This window comes from Halichoeres trimaculatus, unplaced genomic scaffold, assembly GCF_033239565.1.
Source record: "Halichoeres trimaculatus isolate MK-OKI-2021-1 unplaced genomic scaffold, fHalTri1.1 fHalTri1_scaffold_14, whole genome shotgun sequence".
Lineage (NCBI taxonomy): Eukaryota > Metazoa > Chordata > Actinopteri > Labriformes > Labridae > Halichoeres > Halichoeres trimaculatus.
In genome coordinates, this window is record NW_027437192.1 from 6,040,140 (window position 1) to 6,060,309 (window position 20,170).

Here is a 20,170-nt window from a genome sequence, read left to right on the forward strand (position 1 = left end):
GTAGATTTTAAATATGTGAAAGGGCTTTGAATTGGATTTTCACTAAGGTGCAAGAAACCAAAGTGAAAGTAAAGGTTGAAATGTGTGCATATGAGGGTTGTGTATATGTATGAGTGTATAAGGGTGAGGGGGTAGAGGGAGAAAAGGGGGGATAGAGGTACAGAGGGGAGGGAGGTAAAGAAAAGGGGGGTTAAAAAAAAGGAGGAGGGGGGTTGGGTATCTGTGTCTGTCTCCCGGTCGGAGCGCTTCGCCGTGCCAGAGTGCGTTCAGGCTGCGCGGTGTCGGACCGAAACCACCGGGGTTCCCGAAATAAACAGAGGGGACGCACACACACACGCAGGATACACACAGAGGCAGACGGGAGAGAAGGAGAGAGAGGAAGAGGAGGAGAGACACACACCGGCGGATGGCGGAGCACAGCCAAAGAAAAGACAGTACAGCGTGAAAAGAAAAGGGGGAATCGCTTTCCCCTCCTCTTTTTCTCGCTCGCGCATCAGTGGAGCAGGAAAGCGGAGGACAGGTGTACTTATTGATATGGATTTATTCATTTATTTATCTATCGATTTTGCTTTAATTAGTGCCCCACGGTAGAGAAAGAGGGAGAGAGAAACAACGAGAGGAGGAGAGGGAGGAGCGAAAGTCAGACAGGAGGTGCCTGCATAGCCTTACTTTATGATTTGATTATTTCTATCTTTTTACCAAATAATGCTCCAGCGTTTTATTATCCTGCCGCTTTGTGTGCGTGTTTTCTTCAGCAGACCAGCCAGCTACCAACCAAATCTTTAACATAACCAAAAAGAGGCAACTCCAGCGCGACGCGGACAGTTTTATCTCCCGTTTCTGTGGAACCGAGGATCCACCGGAGGACTGTTGGTGTGAGACTTTTCATGACAGCGCACCGGGAGACATTTCCACGTTTAAACCAAAGCAAACCCAGCCGAGAAGGAGGAGGAGGAGGAGGACACAGAGACGGAGAGACACCGCGATCTTTACGCACAGCTGTCTGGACACAATACGTGGAGTCTAATTGTGTCTGTGTTGCGTCCAATGGAGAGCCCCAGCTGCAGCAGATCCACATGGGAAAGCGTCCACTGTCCGGTTAGCCTGTATGGATAACCACTGCTAGCTTTATTTGTATCCCAAAGCTCCACAGTCATCCCTGCGCGCCCCGCTCATCGCAGCGAGTACGTGTGTTTGCGTGTGTGTGCTGGACGAGTTGACTCCGCGTGTGTATCCCAGAGCTCCACGAATCCAAAAAAACACAGAGATGTGAACAGATGAGGCACAAGCTCAATCCACGTTAGAGGAAAAACCCCAAACCCGGAGTCTCTTTACCCCCCAAAACCATCCGAAGCGACTGTACTGTCCACAAACCTGGAAAGCAAACGAAGAAAGGCCAAAGAACGACACCAGCTCGACGGATAAGGAAGAAAGAAAAGTGAGACTAAAATAAAAAACGACGACCCACAGGTCGACAGAGGACCATGTTTGTCCCCCTGCCGGTCCCCTTCGTCTTTCAGAGAACAGCGTCCGACTTCAGCGCCTGGAGACTCAAGTCCTCGCTGGCTCCGCGGTCCAGCCCCGGTAAGTCGCTTTCACTGCCCGGTGTTTTTCACTCACATCCACAAGAGAGTAAAATCCCCACAGTTAGCTCCAGCTTCCAGTGATTTGACCCTGAATTTTAAAAACATCACACACTTTAGTCTCACTTTGGATGCTCCCAAATTTAATGTTGCATGTGCAGAGCTTATGAATGAGTTGCATCTTTCTCTGTGTGTGTAATATAAACATAAACACACTCAAACTTTTAACAAGCAATTTCTGAAATATTCAGGTTATTCTGCAAGATGTGCATCATTTTCATTCATGGATTAAAACTCCTGAAAGCCACTTCTTTAAAGAAAAAAATCAGTTTAATTTGCATAAACAGACCAACTTCTGTTTTTCTGCGTAATTTAAAATTGCACAAACAAGTGAAACTGCAACTTTATTTTAGAATATGCCTCACTTATTTGTAGAAACATTCAAAGACATGATACCCAAACCCAAAGGTGAATATTTTTGCAGTAACCTTGTCCCTCCTTCTCACAAGCTGACTGCAGATTTAACAAAGCAGAGCTGAATTAAACACTTACTTGCGTTTGAATCCAAAATATGCGCCCGAAATTGCATGCATGAACATCGGGCTCATTAGCATCCGTCAGAGAGTCTCACAGAGGCGCCTCACGCTCCCCCTCATCTTTTCCCTCTTTCATTCATGAGCAATTTATCCACCTCAAACCTCCATCCCATCTGTCTCTCCTCTCCTCGCTTCTCCTCACTCCTCTCCTCTCCTCTCCTGCTCGGCTCGTTTCTCGGCCCGGGTTAGGGGAGAATATTCATGGTCATCCATCGATCAGGAGGTATTGATCTCTGACTGGGGGTCGCGTTGGGAAAACAGGAGTACAGTCAAGTTGGCTGAGTGAGAAAGTTTGGTGGAAGTGGAGGGGATGTGAGGAGAGGAGAACGAAGGGAAATTAATTCATTTCAAACAGTTTGGGTGAAATAAAACAAACACATTAATCAGAGAAACAAAATGACTTTTTATTTTGTAGTTACACTCCTGTTATTGACTTTAACTGAAGAGGCTTGTAGCGAGGTTATAAATCCAAAGTAATTTCTATAATGATCTTATTATGCTTGGATGCTGGAGTCTAATCCACTGTGAGCTCTATATTATTTCTCCTGCAGTGTGATCAATAATGATTTGAGTGTTTTATCACATAAAAGAAACCCTGAGGGCTGCATTAATAATCTGTGGTATTTGTGCAGCATTAAAACTCATTAAAGGGTTTTTTTTTTCAGTAAAAGGTAAGAATTAAATGTGTTTTATGGTTGGAAAAGAATGAATGTGCAGCACAAGATTGCTAGAGGTCAAAGTTCAGCTCTTTGTGCTTTCGTTTTCATGTGAGAGTTTGCAAAGTATGACTTGTTGGTACTTTTTTTTTTGGATGTGTGTGAGTTCGTGTGTTTCCATATTCAAGTTGGGGCTTCATAAAGAGGGTGACAGTGAAGCTCCCTTCTCCCCTCCCCCCTTAATCCATCCAAGCGGAAATTTCAAATGACATATTGGGGGGGTGGTAGGTGAGCGCACGCCGAGTCTTGCTGAGCCGAGCCGTGCCGGAGTAATTCAGGCTATCACCTTAAGTAGGTGTCAGGAGGAGAAAAACGGTCGAGGTTTTAATGAGAGCGGCTCTGACAGGCGACATATAACCACTGGTTTTGGGCTGCTGGGTTTGTAGTGGGGGGCGGGGTCAATTTCTCTGTTGGTCCTTTAAGAAATTAAAGTGGGAGAAGAAGACGAGGAGGTGGGGGCGGGGTCTGAGGTAGCGAGTGAATGAATAACAGAATGAGCGAGTGCATAAATGAATAATGAATGAACGTGAAGGTGAAAGTGTCAGTGAGAGAATGAACAGGTGAAGGAATCAGGGATTGAATTAATAAGAGGAACTGACGCAGAGGCAAACAGTGGATTAATAAAGAAATGGAAGCTGTGATGAAATATGTGTGTAAATGAAGGATTGAAGGATCAATCATTTCAGGAGCGCGAAAAATCAGAAATCAACGCCCAGAGGTGGAAAAATGAGCGACTGTAGCAATTCTCTCTCATGTTTTTTCATCCCGAGAAAAAGGGTCAGAGTGCGAGTACGTGCTGCTTTTTCATTTAAACATGTTAGTGTGATAAGCAGCCGGCCCACATGAGAGAAATAAACTTAGCAGGAGAGCAAAGGCCAGCACTCATCCCTCATTTCCTCCTCTGTTTTCTCCTCCTCGTTCTCCGTCTTTCATCCTTAATCTCCCGAGAGAAAGAAACTCACAATCCGCTGCTTCTCATTCTTTCATTTCTGTGAAGTATTCACTTGACACGAAAGCCTTTTCAGTAAAATGCAAACTCTCCTCTCCTTCTCTCTGTGTCGCTCCCCGTGGACAGGGAGGTTGTTGAATTGGATTTGCCTGGTGTGGTTTGGCCGGGGCCCCCATAAGCCACTTTAGCTAAGTCTGTTACCCACAATTCTCTGTCTCTCTCTGATCTGCGCCTTTGACCAAGGTGTGCATGTGTGCAGCTGTGCGATTGCCTGCACCTGTAAGTCTGCCTGTGTGTGTGTGCCTCCTGTGTGTTTATGTGGGTGTGTTAGTGTGAGCAGAGACAGGGTGTCAGGAGTGTAAGATGAGGTGAGTGAGGTTCAGTGGAGAAGCAGGGAGAGAGCGCTCCTAAACAGCAGACGTTAGCAGACACTGGTTTTACAGTGGATCTAAACTGAGGGCTTATGGGTTTTTTGTCAGCTCGACTCTTTAACACTACAGTGTGGAGACCGCTGGCCTCAGCTCAGCCGGGCCTTAGACACGTCACCGCACTGAGACGCTTTAAAACACTCACAGGATTGGATTTGTTATCGCGGATCCACCATACTCTCTTTTTCTGTGTTACTTATTCCCCCTTTGATTGCCCTGGGATGTAATTTTGTACACACATTTTTTGGGTTTAAGACAATGAAATGTCTCCACACTGCAAAAACCTGAAATCTAGTCCAGTGTTTTGTCTTATTTCCAGTAGTAAATACCAATATCCAATACTAATATTGTTGTTATGGCCGATATCGATATTCCCTGATGGTGATATTTGAAAAAACTCCAAAAAAATCTGAGATGATGTGTCAACCGTGAGAAAAGACGACCAAGGAGAGGATCAAAGGATGTAGCGCCCGAGATGAACAGAATCAAAAAACGTACATTTGGTCTGCTTTTTGGTTTAAAAACAAGAAGAGAGAAAAAAAGAGAGTCCACTCTTCTTAGGTGGTTTTGGTGTTTACATAGTCATAGAAAACAATAATATTTGGGTCTTGAAAGATCGTTCAAGATGCTTTGAAAATGTAACATATCGTCCGATATGATATATCGCGCATCACTACTTCTTAGACTTAATATGAGCCACATTGACCTGACCACCCCAGGAAAATGTCTTGTTTCAAGTTATTAAACAACAAAAAGAAGCTCTGAGTTACTTGTAACAAGTTTAAAAAAATCAGCCAGTAAAACAAAAGAAAAGTTACTTGTTTTACGGCATTGTTTAAGTTTTTGGCAGATTTTTTTTACTTGTTACAAGTAATTCAAACCTCATTTTTGTTTCAAATAACTTGAAACAAGACATTTTTCTGGACTGATAAGTTGAATGTGGCTCATATCATGTATAAAAAGGCGATTTTCACTAGAAATAAGATGGAAACGCTTGAAAAGATTTCAGTTTCAAAGAAGCAAGAGCGTAGTGCTATCGGTATGAAAGTCTCAGAGGTGCAACAGTGAAACCAAGTTGTTCTGCTCCTGTACCTGTATGACATGTGGCTATAAAAAGACATTTTTTGATAGAAATAAGATAAAAACACTTGATAAGATTTCCGGTTTTTACATAGAAAACAATATTATTTGGGTCTTGAAAGATTGTTCAAGATGCTCTGAGAAGGCCAGCAGCTAATGAGTTAATATCGTCCGATACCGATGTGTTAAAAAATGACCAACATCGGCAGACACCAATATTGATACCGATACATTGTGCATCCCTACTTCTTAGACTTAATATGAGCCACAGTCAACTGACCAATCCGGAAAGATGTCTTGTTTCAAGATATTTAACAACATAAATGAGGTCCAAATAGCTTGTAACAAGTTTAAAAAATCAGCCAGTTTTACTACATTATTCTTGTTTTTGTTAGATTTTCTCATAAATTTTTCTTTTTCCATTGGCAGATTTTTTTTACTTGTTAAAAGCAATTCAGACCTCATTTTGTCTTAAAATAACTTGAAACAAGACATTTTTCTGGACTGATAAGTTGAATGTGGCTCATATCAAGCATAAGAAGACAGTTTTTACCTAAAATAAGACAAAAACACTTGATAAGATTTCCGTTTTTTTTCATTGAAAACAATATTATTTGGGTCTTGAAAGATTTTTCAAGATGTTCTAAAAATGCAGGCAGCTAATGAGTAAATATCGGCCAATACCGATATTGATACTAATATATCGTGCATCCATACTTCTTAGACTTAATTTGAGCCACATTCAACTGACCAATCCAGAAAAGTGTCTTATTTCAAGTTATTTAACAACTAAAATGAGGTCTGAATTGCTTGTAACAAGTGAAAAAAATCAGCCAGTAAAACAAGAGAAAAGTTACTTGTTTTGCAACATTGTTCAAGTTTTTGGTAGATTTTCTTGTAAATTTTTCTTGGTCCATTGGCAGATTTTTTTTTAACTTCGTACAAGCAATTCAGACCTCATTTTGTCTTAAAATAACTTGAAACAAGACATTTTTGGACTAGTCAGGTGAGTGTGGCTCATATCAAGCATAAAAAGACATTTTTTACTAGAAATAAGACAAAAACACTTGATAAGAATTCAGGTTTTTGTAGTGCACCGCCGAGCTTTCCATGTAACCATGGCTGAACTGAACTGAATTGAAAATCTTTAACGTCTCCTAAGCGCAATTTGATTTGCAACAGGAGTTAAAAACATACATTCTCACAACTTACTGTGAAGAAGCATTTAAAAAAAAAAAAAACAATGGCCACTGGGACGAATGATCTAAGATACCTGTTTAGTTTAGCCTTACAGATAAAATTGTACCTTCTCTTAGACAGGAGAAGCTGAAACTCTGAATGAAGAGGATGGAGAGGGTTTTTCAGAATGGCCCTTTCTCTGAGTGGTTTTAGCTTTCAAAACAGGTTCAGGATCATTAAGACTAATGGTTGGTTGGTAAAGTTTAATAGTGTTCCTCAGCCTGTTTTTGTTGGCGATGCTGAGGTTACCAAACCAACAGATCATTGCAAAGGTTTAAAAAAGACTCAATAAAAAATGATTAAAACATTTTAAGAAGCTTTGTCACTAAACACCTAAGCTTCTTCAGATAAAACAACTTCTATAGTGGCATCGAAAGACAGTCTGTCGTCAAGGATGATGTCTAAATATTTGTACCACCTGAGTATTTCAACAGCTTTCCTGCTAGTAAAGCTTTGAGCTGCTCCAGGTGGATTCTTACGGAAGTCAATAACCATGTCTTTCGTTTTAGACACGTTAAGTGTCAAAGACAGGACCATGTCCTTCCTCATGATCCTGCAGAAAGCTGAGACTGTGAGGAAGCTGTCTGCCTCAATGGAAATCTTACACTTACAGATTGAAAAGTTAATGTCCTTGAAAGCATTTCACAGACTCTTATGCAGCTACAGATGATGCCTTAGCGAGGAAATCTTTTAATTAAGACATATCTAGAGGATTTTTAACATTTCTGTTTTTAGAAACAACAAAAAACTTACAAAATCAGAAGTTCATGCACTGTTTTTCAAAACGCTGTCTTCTTTGAAGCTTTTCTGTATTTGTTATGATTCATAAAGCATTTTGAATATTTTTTTTTAAAGTGTACACCTGTCAGATTCATCAACATGTTGGATAACAGGGTAGAAACTTTGCCAAGTAAACTTAAAATTAAAAAAGGATTTCTACAATATGTACATCTGATGTTGCTCATGTGATAAACACCAATAAATGCTGTGTTACCTCTGGTGTTTGGAAGGATTTTGCAGTGACGAAGCAAATTAGCTCGTCATCCTGAACAGCACCAAGAGTTTCTGACAAGCAGGAATAAAAAAAAGTGTCGCCGGTTTTGTCAGCAGCGTCCACGTCAGTCATCCATCAGAGGTGAAATAATACATCAGCGGCCGCCAAAGATGGAGGAGTGTCAGAAAATCAAGACAAGCGTGCTACTGCAAGATGATGAGGATGATTACACGTGTTTGAAAGTATCACGTTATTAAAATCCAACAGCTATTAATTGGCAGTGATTTGCAGTATCATCAGCTGGAATAATAACATCCTGATACAGAGTAAATCAGCTGTTAGGGTATGTTGAAGTCATCCAAAATGAAAACATGCCCACACAGGAAAAAAATAAGTTGTTTCTGAACTGAACAAACAAAAAAAGTCTAAATTTTTCAGGAGGACAGAGATTAAACCATCATCTCATTCATGTGGACTTTCTCTAAAAGCAGCAGGAGGAGAAAGAAACCAAAGTCAGAGGATCCCTCCTCGTTTGCTGCTCATTACTCGTGGCATGCAGCACAGATTAACTGCTTCAAAATGCAGCGGATGTTTGAGGCTTCATTCTGAGCATCAGATCTTCGCCACCAAAGACTGAAGACGCCCTCATTTTTCACAGCCTATAGATCTGACCAGACAGTCAGCTTCTTTTCAGAGGGCAGGCAGGGCGGAGAGGGACCTGTAGCTGCTGCTGCTGCTGCTCTGTCCCTGCTCTGCGCCACAACAAAGGAAATCTAAATGCTCTTTTATTTTATGTACACGGCTGTAAAATCCTCCAGGGCCACTGTGGCCCGTATAAAACTGAGGGCTGTCAAATTCACAGAGAGACGGCACGCGTCTGGATTGAGAGGGATGGTTTATTTATGTTGGCTACTCTGAGAGGCCTCTTATCCGAGCTGTAGTTATTCAGCGCAGCGTTGGGTTTATTCCCCAGTCCAACCTGTTCGGCTTTGATTTTTCGTTTTCTAGATATTTGAGGTCTTTACGCGGCAGCGCAGCATATAAGTAAAGTGATGAGAAGTCATGGGGATAGAGAATCAATCAGAGAGCTGTGTGAACGTATATTTTATGCAGGTGGTTATTAAAAGTGAAACTGAGAAGAAAGAGAAAAACAAACAAAAGACGAACAACGATTCATCCAAATTAACGCAGGAACAGAAACAGGAGAGAGAGAAACAACAAGACAATGAGGCGTGCTACTCCATCCTTTTCTATTGTTTAACACCGGTGTAGAGAAACTTTTGTTGCAGACTTCAAAGCAAAACCTTCTGCCCACACGTTCACACACACACACACACACCACAAACACACACACACATACACATACACAAAGTGCTTCGTGCTGCTCGATAACTACCTCGTCTCCCACCCAGGATCCTCACCTCGTGGTGCCCAGGAGGGGGTTATGTTGTCTGGGCCACACCAAACTGGGCCTGAGCAGAGGCCCTTGTGCCAGGATTAATTGGCTGTTTTTATGTGTGTGTGAGTGTGTGTGTGTTTGTGTATCACAGAGTGCAAAAGTGTATTGGAGCAAGTCTTTGTGAGGAAGGTGGAGAATTTTTCTAAAAGTTGGAGCAGCATTTCTTTGTGTCTTTGCATCAGTAGCAGTAAATCAGGCTGGTTCTGAGTGTGTGTGTGTGAGCAAATTTCAGAGAGAATAGGTAAAATAAGTGAACAAAGTGTGTGTGTGTGTGTGTGTGTGTGTGTGTGTAATCTGTGTGTTACAGCCGTGTCCAAAGGGTGAGGTTTGGAAAAAAGTCCACAAAAAAATCGTGAACGCTGAATTTTTGAAGTGTGCGTTCTTTTGTGTGCGTATGATCCACTGTGGGTGTGTGTGAGGTGTGTGTGTGTGTGTGTGTGTGTGTGTGTGTGTGTGTGTGTGTGTGTGTGTGTGTGTGTGTGAGCAGGCAGACAGGTAGATGATTCAATAATTGCACGTTGAGGTCAGTTATGGATCTGTCCGGCGTGTGTGGTTTATCTGGAAACCGCAAGCAGCTCATAGCTGCCCATTGTGTGAGTGGTTTTAACCTTCCACCGCTATTGATTAGCCAGCATTGACTACTCTCCTGCCACACTATTTGTTTGTGTGTGTGTGTGTGTGTGTGTGTGTGTGTGTGTGTGTGTCAGAGTGTGTGTGTGATTTGTGTGCATGAGAATTTGTGGGTGTGTAGGCTGGTTGTTTGTGGTGACATGAACGATTGCAGCGAGTGTGTAGGAATGCGAGCAAGTGTGTGACACCTGCTGTTGTGTGTGCGCGCCTGTGCGTGCGCGAGTGTGTGTGTGTGTGTATGGATCAGATTTTAAAAGGGGCAGCGTTGTTGGTGAGTCCCGGTGCTAACGTGATTGCGAATGACAAAGCGTCCAGGCGGGTTTGTTAGCTCCATAATGGGGAATCAATAGACACAACACAGATGTCAATACAACATGCTTTATTGCGTTAAGCCGACTCGCCCCCACCCTGGGCTCTGCATACGGCACACACACTCACACACTCACACACACACTCTGTCTGAAGATGTATCTGTAGCTGTAGCTGCTGTCTGAAACAGATGCTTGCATACATTAATGAATTTACACCTTGGCCTCACACACATGTATAAACACACTCGGACTGGTGTTGCTGTCAAACCAGGTCACACACATCAACACACACACACACACACAAATCCATGCTCTTCGTCTTCACATGTCTTCAGACAGTGTGTGATGAAGCCAGTGACTTTCAATTATGTTTTATTTTTTGAATATTAGCATGGAAACAGCACTGACTGAACACTACACTACATTTCCCAGAATCCACCTGAGAGAGAGCAACAGAATTTTACTGCTTAGAGTTTCCCTCCTTCGTATCATCAGTTTAAGACAAATGTGTGGTTGTTGAGGCTCAGAATAGACAGGAAAGGGGTTATTTTACTCAGTAAAAAAATATTTTTAGGGTTTTTTACTTTTTATCTGAGGAGAGAAGTTTAAGTTACAAATGCATAAAACAGTAAAACTACAGTATTTTAATTTATTCCAATCCTAACAAATGATACAAACATTTAATTTTGATGTTAACAAAGGAAAATGCCAAACAAAATTCTAATCATGCAAATTTTTTCATCACCTATTATGATATTTAAGTTTTTGTAAGATATGTCATTTTCTAAATTACTGTAACTCCTCAACAGTTTAGGCTATCAGCTCAAACAGCCCCTAAAAGAAGAAAAGACAAGCTTTAAGTTGATACCAGAGTAAAAAGACTTTTGTATAAGTTGAAGTATCAACTCAAGCTTTTTATTTGAGTAAAAGTGTAAAAGTTCTGGTTTCAAAACTATTTGAAGTATAAAAGTAAAAGTAACATCTCTGCCACAGACATCTTCATACTATGCAACATACATCTGTTATGTTGTTGCTGTGGCGTCACAATCAAATTGACTCTTTCTGGATGACGCATTTCCAGATTTCAGCGATTTCAAGATAGCTTTTTACCTTTTCTGTTTTGTGTCTTTTTGAATAATGTCAGCCTGGAATGAAACAGGAACAGCGAGGCTATTCTTAAAATGTAGAAAGTACAGATATTTGCCTGAAAATGTGAGGAGTAGAAGTAAAAAGTTGGATAAAAAATAATAACTCAAGTAGATACCCAAAATTTTTACTTAAGTAAGGTAACAAAGTATTTTTACTTAGTTACTTGAAACCTCTGATTACGTTACTGCATGGGGATCCATGTGCAACAATATTCCAAACACAGGCAATAGTTGTTATTTTACATGTGCTTCCACTACCGTAACTCTTCAACTATTTGAGCAAGCGAAAAAGTTCAACCAGTTCCTAAAAGTTCCTATTTCCTACCTCTGACGCCGGCACAATAGCACAACAACTTGGTCCCAGCAACTGTAAGACTTTGGTTTATTGGGCTAGAAACAAAGACAATAAGCTGATTTAAAGTTTTGTTCTTGCTCAGTTTTTTAACCTATTGTTTGTGTGGATTTTTGCGCCTCCTGTAGACAAAAAGCAGGAGCTGACTTCTCCTATGCTTACACGAGGGGAATCACTTTATGTTACTGTTTTTAGTTTTTTTTTTTTTACTTTTTATCTGAGTAGACATGGTTAACACCACTAAAGTTAAAAATACATAAAACAGTAAAACTGAAACATTTTAATTTTTCCCAACCCTAACGAATGATACAAACATTTAGTTCTGATGTAAACAAAGAGCAGCGCAAAAGAAAGTTTTAATCATGCATTTTTTTTATCATCTATTATGATATTTAAGTTTCTGTAAGCTGTATCATTTTCTAAATGACTAAAACTCCTGAACCATTTGGGCTAACAACTAAAACAGCCCCTAAAAGGAGAAAAGACAAGCTTTAAGTTAATACCCAAGGTATTACGGTACTGCACAGGAATCCACATTCAACAAGATTTCAATCACAGGCTGGTTGATTCACGTGCTTCCATTACCGTAACTCTTCGACTATTTGGGCAAGCGAAAAAGTTCAAACAGTTTCTAAAAGAAGAGACGATGAGCTTTTCTGGGGACTTAGTGCTCAGCTTCTAAAACTAGATATGGAAGCCAGCACAATAGCAAGACAACTTGGTTCCGGCAACTCTAAGACTTTGGTTTATCGGGCTAGAAACAAACATAATAAGCTGATTTAAAGTTCTGTTCTTGTTTAGTTCTTTAACCTGCAGTTTGTGTTGATTTTTGCACCTCCTGTAGACAAAAAGCTGCAACTTGGCTGACTATTTCTGTGCTTACATGAAGGAAATCTCTTTATGTTACTGTGTTATATATTACAGCTGAATTATACATTGTTTGACCATCGTGATGTGAGACCTTTAAGTGCAGCTTCTCACCTGCACACACCACACACAGAATTGAGGACTCTGCATACAGTGTGTGTCTGTGTCATTTGAATGCAAACAACGCTTCTGTCGTAGATAATTTGACATGCATTCAATAAAGAGAAACCAAATATAAGACACAGTGCACAAACTTTAAACATTGTCAGACACTATAAATGACCTGTAAGTGATTTGAAAGCAGAAAAAGTGTATTTATATACTTAAAACTCTTAATTTAAGTTTCTAAATTCACAAAGCCAACATTGAGCAGCCTTTTTAAGTCAATTTCAATGAATCGAAGTGTAATAGGTCTGTTCCTCTGTGCATGCAGCAGCAAAAACACACACTCGCAGACCTTTTGTCCCTGACACACTAAGATGATAAAAGTCATTTCCCACCTCCTGATGTGCAGATATGAAATAAAAATCACCCACACGACCAAATATGGTCACCAGAGCTCACTTCCCCTCTGCCTCTCTGTACGTCTGTCCTCCCAACCAGCTCAAACTGTCATTGTTACCGTGGAAACATTCATAGGCCATTAGACACACATATGGATGGAGAAGAAGCCAGGTAAACAATGTCCTCCTCCACACATAAACACACACATACATACACACGCTCCACAACGGACGGTCATCTTTGTCTTGCTCTCTTGATGGCCTCAAAGACCATTAGGGGCTAAATCGGTTGTACTCAGGCTATATTTGACTGTCTCGCTCCCTTTGGGTTTGTAATCGCCAATCATATGTAGGCGTGTGTTTGAGTGTGTGTGTGTCCATTTGTGAGGACATTTCTGGTATATCTGTACGTGTAAACATGACTAACAGCATACTTACTGGGTACTTATTCCTGATGTGTGTGTGTGGAAATTGGTGTTTCCCTGATGCCTCATCTCAGTACTTGTGTTGGTGTGTGTTTGTGTGTGTGTACGCCAGCCAGTGTCCATTTTACACCCCCGCTAAATAATGAATCCTGGCCACAGCAGGGGACCTTTTTTGGTTTAACACCAATGCTCACCCCTAATCGAATGCACTCAGCGTGTGCTGGCCCTTTGTCCAACACGGTGTCCATTCACGGCCTTTCTCCTCAGTGTAGGGAAATGCCATAAAGAAGCCTGTGCCTATTCACTCGTCTCATGGCTCACATTCCTTCTCTTCACGCTCCTCTCCATCCCGCCTTTCACTCCCTACATCACTCTAATTCCCCCGCCTTGGCCCTGGCATGCCACAGGATGTATTAGGCCGCAGAAACAGAAAGGTGCAAAGAAAGAGGAAACGTGAGGGTGAAAGGAGGAGAGAAAGCGCTGATTAGCGGCTGATCTGAGGTCAGAGCTGCTGTTAAGCTTTTAAAAAGCAGAATAATTAGGTTACACACTGTACATGAAACAGGATGTGGCTCATTAGCTTCTGTTTATGTTTGTTCTTACCTTAAATATTCGCCGTGGCTCCCTACGGTCAGATTAAAGCTCCTGTGAGGAGTTTTATCTGGTTATGAAACAGCCTGGAATCAATACTGATGTCTCTTTATGACCCGCAACAGCAAACAAGGCCATCAGCGACAGAGGTGACAAATTTCATATCATAAAGGCCTGAAACTGCTGTTGTAGTGTAGGTGTCAGACAAGATGATTAACAGCATCCTGAAGGAAAAGGCTTCTTAAAATTTTCTCTGTGAAACTTTTTTGTGAAAGCAAAGACTAACATAACATCCAAACACAGAAACTGTCTCTGGTCCATCCTCGCTTCGTTACAGCACCATGTCTGATAGTTTTCGATTTGAGTCTGTGTGTTAACTCACACTAGCTCTGGTGAGCCTTCTGTTTTCCCTGGATACTTGAGTAAAAGGGTCTTTGCACACTGAGTCTGTTTTATTTGTCCAAAATTGATGCACGCTACACAAATTACATTTGTGCATTCTTGCCAAAACTTTCGCCCATTGTTATTTTTTCAGAACATCCTCACATTTTGTCTGCGCAGTAGAGACTGTGAAGGATTCTGGGAGAATCTGAGTGGAGCCGGGTGACAAAAACAGTAACTTTATTTTTTCTTTCGAGGGTCTAATCACTTCTTAAGTCTACCTCCCAACATATTTTACAATCCCAGAAAAAAATACACGAAAACGGCAGCTGTCAATTATCGTCAAACGTTATGCAAAACCTTGTTTTATCCTCATATAACTAATGAAAAGAAACTTTACAGAAAAAAGAGGACTTGAATACAAAACAGCCAAATGATATCTTCAAATCACCACAAAAATCAGACGTGAGAAATATTTCTACGAGGTGTATTAATTTTTTAAAGTTTGACCACAGCCCATCTGGAATGGCTGGAGAGACAGATTTTTTAACCTATACTGCAGCCAGCCACCAGGGGGAGCAGTTTTTGTGGAGACCTCATTTCAAGCCGAGCAAGCGGATGTCCAATTTTTTTTTTACAGTTTATGGTGCCCCCTGGATTAATTGCTTGATAAGTCCATTTTTCTCTTACTGCGAATTTTTGCAATAAACACAAAAATGAACGCATCAGATTCAGTGTGTAAGGTATCTGAGAACGACGGTCATCTGAAAACACACCCGAAAAAAACAGACTCTGTGTGCAAAGACCTTGACGACGCATCCATTTGCAGAGAGTGCATCAAGCGGGACAGGAAGTTGTGCACTGAGACCAGATTAAAACATCCAGCTACATTCAAAATAAAATAAACTGTGTTGACACCAGATCATATTTTGCTTCGCTGCAAAAAAAAAAAAAAAAAAAAAAAGACTTTATGAACGGACAGGCTTCGCTGCCAAACATGTACGAGGAGAAACGGGAAGGCCCAGGAACTCCTTGGTTACTGAAGCTGTCTGGTGGTCCAACTACAACTGTACTAAACGAGCTGCTGGTGTGAGTCCACGGAGGAGGAAAGACGCAGTCAAAACATATCAAAAACAACAAAGGGTGCTGCTTTTTGGCCACAGGAGGCGCCAAAGCCAATGCAAACTAAAAGTTTGAGAACCAAACTTTAAATCTGTGCTTTGTTTTTGTCTTCAAATTCCAGCCACTTTGGTTTGTTCACTACAAAAACCTGAAATCCTATCAAGTGGTTTTGTCTTATTTTTTAGAAGAAAATGTCTTTTTAGACTAAACGTGAGCCACACTGCAAAAAACTGAAATCTTATCAAGTGTTTTTGTCTTTTTTTAAGTAAAAATTGTCTTATCATACTCGATATGAGCCACTTTCAACTTATCAATCCAGAGAAATGTCTTGTTTCAAGTTATCAGAGCACAAAAATGAGGTTTGGATCGCTTGTAACCAGTAAAAAAATCTGCCAATGGAAAAAGAAAAAATTGCTTGAAAATTTCCTTGAGACTAAAACAATGTCTTAATACAAGTAACTTTTCTCTTGTTCCATTGGCAGATTTTTTTTACAGGTTACGAGCAATTCAGACCTCATTTTTGTCCTTAAATAACTTTAAACAAGACATTTTTCTGGATTGGTCATGTGAATTTGGCTCATATTGAGTCTAAAAAGGAATTTTCTACTGAAAATAAGACAAAAACAATTGATAAGATTTCAGTTTTTGCAGTGCACATTCAACTGTCAAGCACAGCAAAATATCTAGTTTCAAGTTATTTGACGACAAAAACGAGGTCTGAATTGCTTGTGACAAGTCAAAAGAATCTGCCATTAAATAAAAGAAAAGTTTTTTTGCATTGAGACATTATTCTAGTTTTAAGCAAATTTTCTAGCAAATTTTTCTTGCTCCATTGGCAGATTTTCTTTACCTGTTACAAGCAATCTAGACCTAATTTTGTCTTTAAATAACTTGAAACAAGACATTTTTCAGGACTGATAAGTTGAATTTTGCTTATATCAATTATAAAATGACAGTTTTTACTTGAAATAAAATGAAAATACTTAAAAAGATTTCAGGTTTTGCAAGTTTTTAGAGCCAGTTTCAAAGAAACAGCAGCGTAGTGCTATCAGTATGAAAGTTTCAGAGGTGCAACGGTGAAACCAAGTTTTCCTGCTCCTATACCTGAATGGCAGGTGGCTATGGATGCTAGATTGGACAACTTTAACTGGCAGAACAGACAGGTGCATGTCTGAATGACACGCCATCGCAGGATCAACATGAAATTTCAAAGGTATGGTGACGCCAATCCCTGTTATGGTGCTGTTTTGGGCTTACAGTTTGAAAAGTGCTGCTTCCTTCATGACAACATAGTTCCTGTATTAAGAATTGAAACCTTAAGATCTGTTTTCCAGGTTTCATAAAGACAGGCTGGTCAGATTTTCTCATTTCTGCCAGTGTTCAGAAGGATTTTCATGTGATCTCCAGCCGCTGTGTGTGTGTGTGTGTGTGCTTAATGTCCATCACCCCTTGCTGCTGGTGTGTGTAATACAGAAGTGCCGGTCTTTTGTGCTCACCTGAAGGCGCTGATCTTGCTCCCCGGCCTGCATGAATAGAGAGAACAGGGCTTAGGAAGGGCTCCTGTCCTCCTTCACAGGTCTCTGACATAATGAAGCCAGTGTGTGATCTGTCTGTGTGAGTGTGAGTAAGCTCGTCCTCATGCGCGCTTCCTCCGTCTCAAAGCTTTAGGGCCTTTTTTATAGAGATTAAAATGTGACAAGGCCATGGATAAGTAGAACGCTGTGTGTGTGTCTGTGTGTGTGTGTGGTGGAGTGCACTCTCCTTTCTGAGTGTTTGCATGTTTATGTGCGCTACTGTAATGTAATCTCGCCGTTTGCAGCGCCGCAGGGACGTTTTATGCTCCACAACATAGTTTGTATTGAATAAACCACACACAGAGAGCTAACGCGTGTCCTTTGTGCAGCCTTTTGCATTTCTGTGTGTCTTCGAGCATGTGTGTTCCCAAGCAATATGAATCCCCGCAGCCAACAATGCGTTTCTTTCCGCCGCTGATACATTTAGCTAATAAAGTCGGATGACAAAAGTGGGGCTAGTTTGATTGGATTCCTCCTCTTTTGTCTCCTCTCCCCACCCGTCCGTCCCCTTGGCTGGTGGTCAGCGCTGTTTTGGGGGGAAGTCGGGAGATTTAGACCCCCCAATTTAATTTCGTGGACCGGAGTTATGGTAATGAACGCGCAGGAGGAGGAGAAGGAGGCGTGTGTGGGGAGAGGAGGATGGATAGGAAGGAGGGGTTCAGGGTCCCCCTCCATTTACCTCAGGAACATCACATCCTTCCTCTCCTCCCTCCCCACAGCCCCTCCTTCCTCTCTTATTGAGGGAGCAGCGGGTTTTTAGTGAAAAACGTAATATCATGCAGGATGAGTGGGGGTGAACGTATGCATGGAGACAGAAGTAAAGTGACAACAAAAGCAGGGAGCGGGGTTGCTGGGTGGAGGGGGGGCGGTGGAAGGAGCTGGTCCGGCCCTTTTTAATAAATCTGAGTGCTCTGGTTAGTGCTTCAGTCTGCTGTACTCAACTAACCTCCCACATTACACACAAACACACACACACACACACCCTCAAATACATACATGCACTTACTCCGTGTGACTCATTTTCACCCACATATGCTATCACCAGACACACACTCAAGAGCTTTTAGAAGGTGTTTTCAGGCAGACTGTACAGCTGATGCTGCTCCTAATTGAACCGTCCACCACATGTGGGCTCAGGAGTATTAGTGTTTTCTGTTTTAACACAAATTTGAATTTCCTTTTTTTCTTCTTGTGAACTTTCACTTTGTTGACGCTACTCTTTCACTACCTACGCTCGGACAAACTGCAGAAAAAGAGGCACAAAGTGGTGCTTTAGATGGGCAATTTCAGCAAGCTTAACAGACTAAGAGCAGTAGTAGACCGCCGAACAAGTACCTGGATGAGCTGTATGTGCTGCATCTAATGCACGCAATGAATCCAGTTGGAATGCTTTCTGAGTGCTTGGTTAAAAAAAAAAAATCCACGCAAACACACTAGAGAACAGCTGCTGGCTATGTACCTTGCATTTCTGGGTCCATTTTGTTGTTTGATGGTGTAATTTTCTTATTCGTCAAAGATAACTGGCCAACAGATGGCACGATGTCAGGCTGAGACGTCTCCAGCAGCTTCTGCCGAGTCTAATAGCGTAAAAATCTCACACCTGTCTCGTGCATCAACTGCAAACGTTAGCGTTGGTCTCAGATGGAGTGAAAGGACCTCTTTGAGGAACTCAACGTGTTATACAAATGTTTACAGAGTGCAGCTGCTGCAGGTAATAATATGTATTCACAAGATGAGTCCTGTGTTGATGTTTTTTTTACATGAGGGATTCGAGTCTCTGTGGGCTGTGGAGACTGTCGCTGCTGTCGTAATGTGACACATGAAACTGACACTTCAAAGCCAACAAGTTCAGGCTCATTCTGCGAGCACTTTGGGAGAAGAAATCATTTTCTCAGCTGCAGGTAAAAGCTGGTGGAGATAAGAGAAGTGCTCTACGGTTACACATATATATATATATATAGTGTTTCCTCAGGTGAGACATTGGCGTATTTATACACTCATATATCTCTACGTAGAAATCAGGACAAAACGAAATCAGGTAGCAGTAGCTCACTTGATTCGAAGGTGTGTGCTCACAGTTTAAACACCTTCAGGAAACTGTGGATCTCTCAGCACCAGTCCGACTTTTTGAGTCTAGATACCTGGTAGGGCTGGGACGATATGCTATTCTCATGATTCAATCTATCACGATTTCTTTGGTCCCGATTCAATTTAAATGGCGATTCCTCGATATTTAAGATTTTTGCAATTTTTAGTTTGCTTTTTTGACACCAGACCATGGGTTAAAACTAAAAAAAAAATAAATGTTGATGATAATGTCTAAAGACTACATAAGGAGCCATATTTTCCCATGACATGCACATCACAAGAGTCATCCTCTGCTGGAAAAAAGTGGTAACTTTTTCCAATCCAGTTTTTAAGCAAAGACTGAAATGACGAATTTGAGTTTTAAGAAAAAAAACAAAAATGATTTTTAGCAAAAAAAGTCCTGATTTTGATGTTGTCAATCAAACAATCCAGGTATATCGTTTCTGGATTTTTTCCTTCACCCCTAATACCTGGGCTTTGATATCAGCTGATAACGTTGCTGATCTGGTATCAGTATCAGTGAATTTACCATTCTGTATCACTCAATAAGAGGATGAAACGAACCATAATCAGTATCGCTTTATATTAAGGTCCTGTAATAAGCATTAATAAGACCTTTGTAAGTACTTATAAGATGCTTATTGAATTGTTATTTGTTTATAAGACTATATGACTGCTTAATAAGTGTTTAATAAGGTCATTGTAAGGATTAGGCCCCACAGGTTAGGTTTAGGGGAAGGGCTGGGGTAGGGCTCGTGAGAGATTAAAGCAGAAGACAAAAAACAAAGAGGGTTAGGTTTAGGTTCCATATAGCTTATAGATTAAGTTGTCTTGTAGTAACTATTACAATGACCTTATTCAACAATTAATAAGCAGTTATATAGTCTTATAAACAAATAATGTCAATAAGCATTTTATAAGGACTTACAAAGGTCTTATTTATGCTTATTACAGGACCTTAATATAAAGCGTTACCCAATAATCAAACTTTCTGGGATAATAAATGTCCCAGAGCTCCCAAGTCCACCAATGTTGACAACAAATCACACAAATGTTTGTTGAAAACACAGAAGAGCGTAGAGCTGGGCTGTCCTGTGCAACGGCCCTTTGTCACTGATACACGACCTGACTTTT

General features: G+C 41.0%; 1 protein-coding gene across 2 annotated transcripts in view; it reads left to right on the top strand.

The window, feature by feature from the left end:
• Positions 1–292: 292 nt before the first annotated feature.
• The window catches only part of pou2f2a (POU class 2 homeobox 2a), an 87,628-nt gene continuing 67,750 nt past the window's right edge, over positions 293–20,170 (top strand). The window contains exons 1-2 of one of the 2 annotated variants that reach the window (XM_074687590.1): positions 293–651; positions 759–1,584. In XM_074687590.1, the coding sequence (XP_074543691.1) occupies positions 1,485–1,584 (100 nt within the window). In that variant the 5' untranslated portion in view covers positions 293–651; positions 759–1,484. Of the gene's footprint in view, positions 1,585–20,170 lie in introns of both variants that reach the window. The other variant, XM_074687589.1, reaches the window with a different exon arrangement.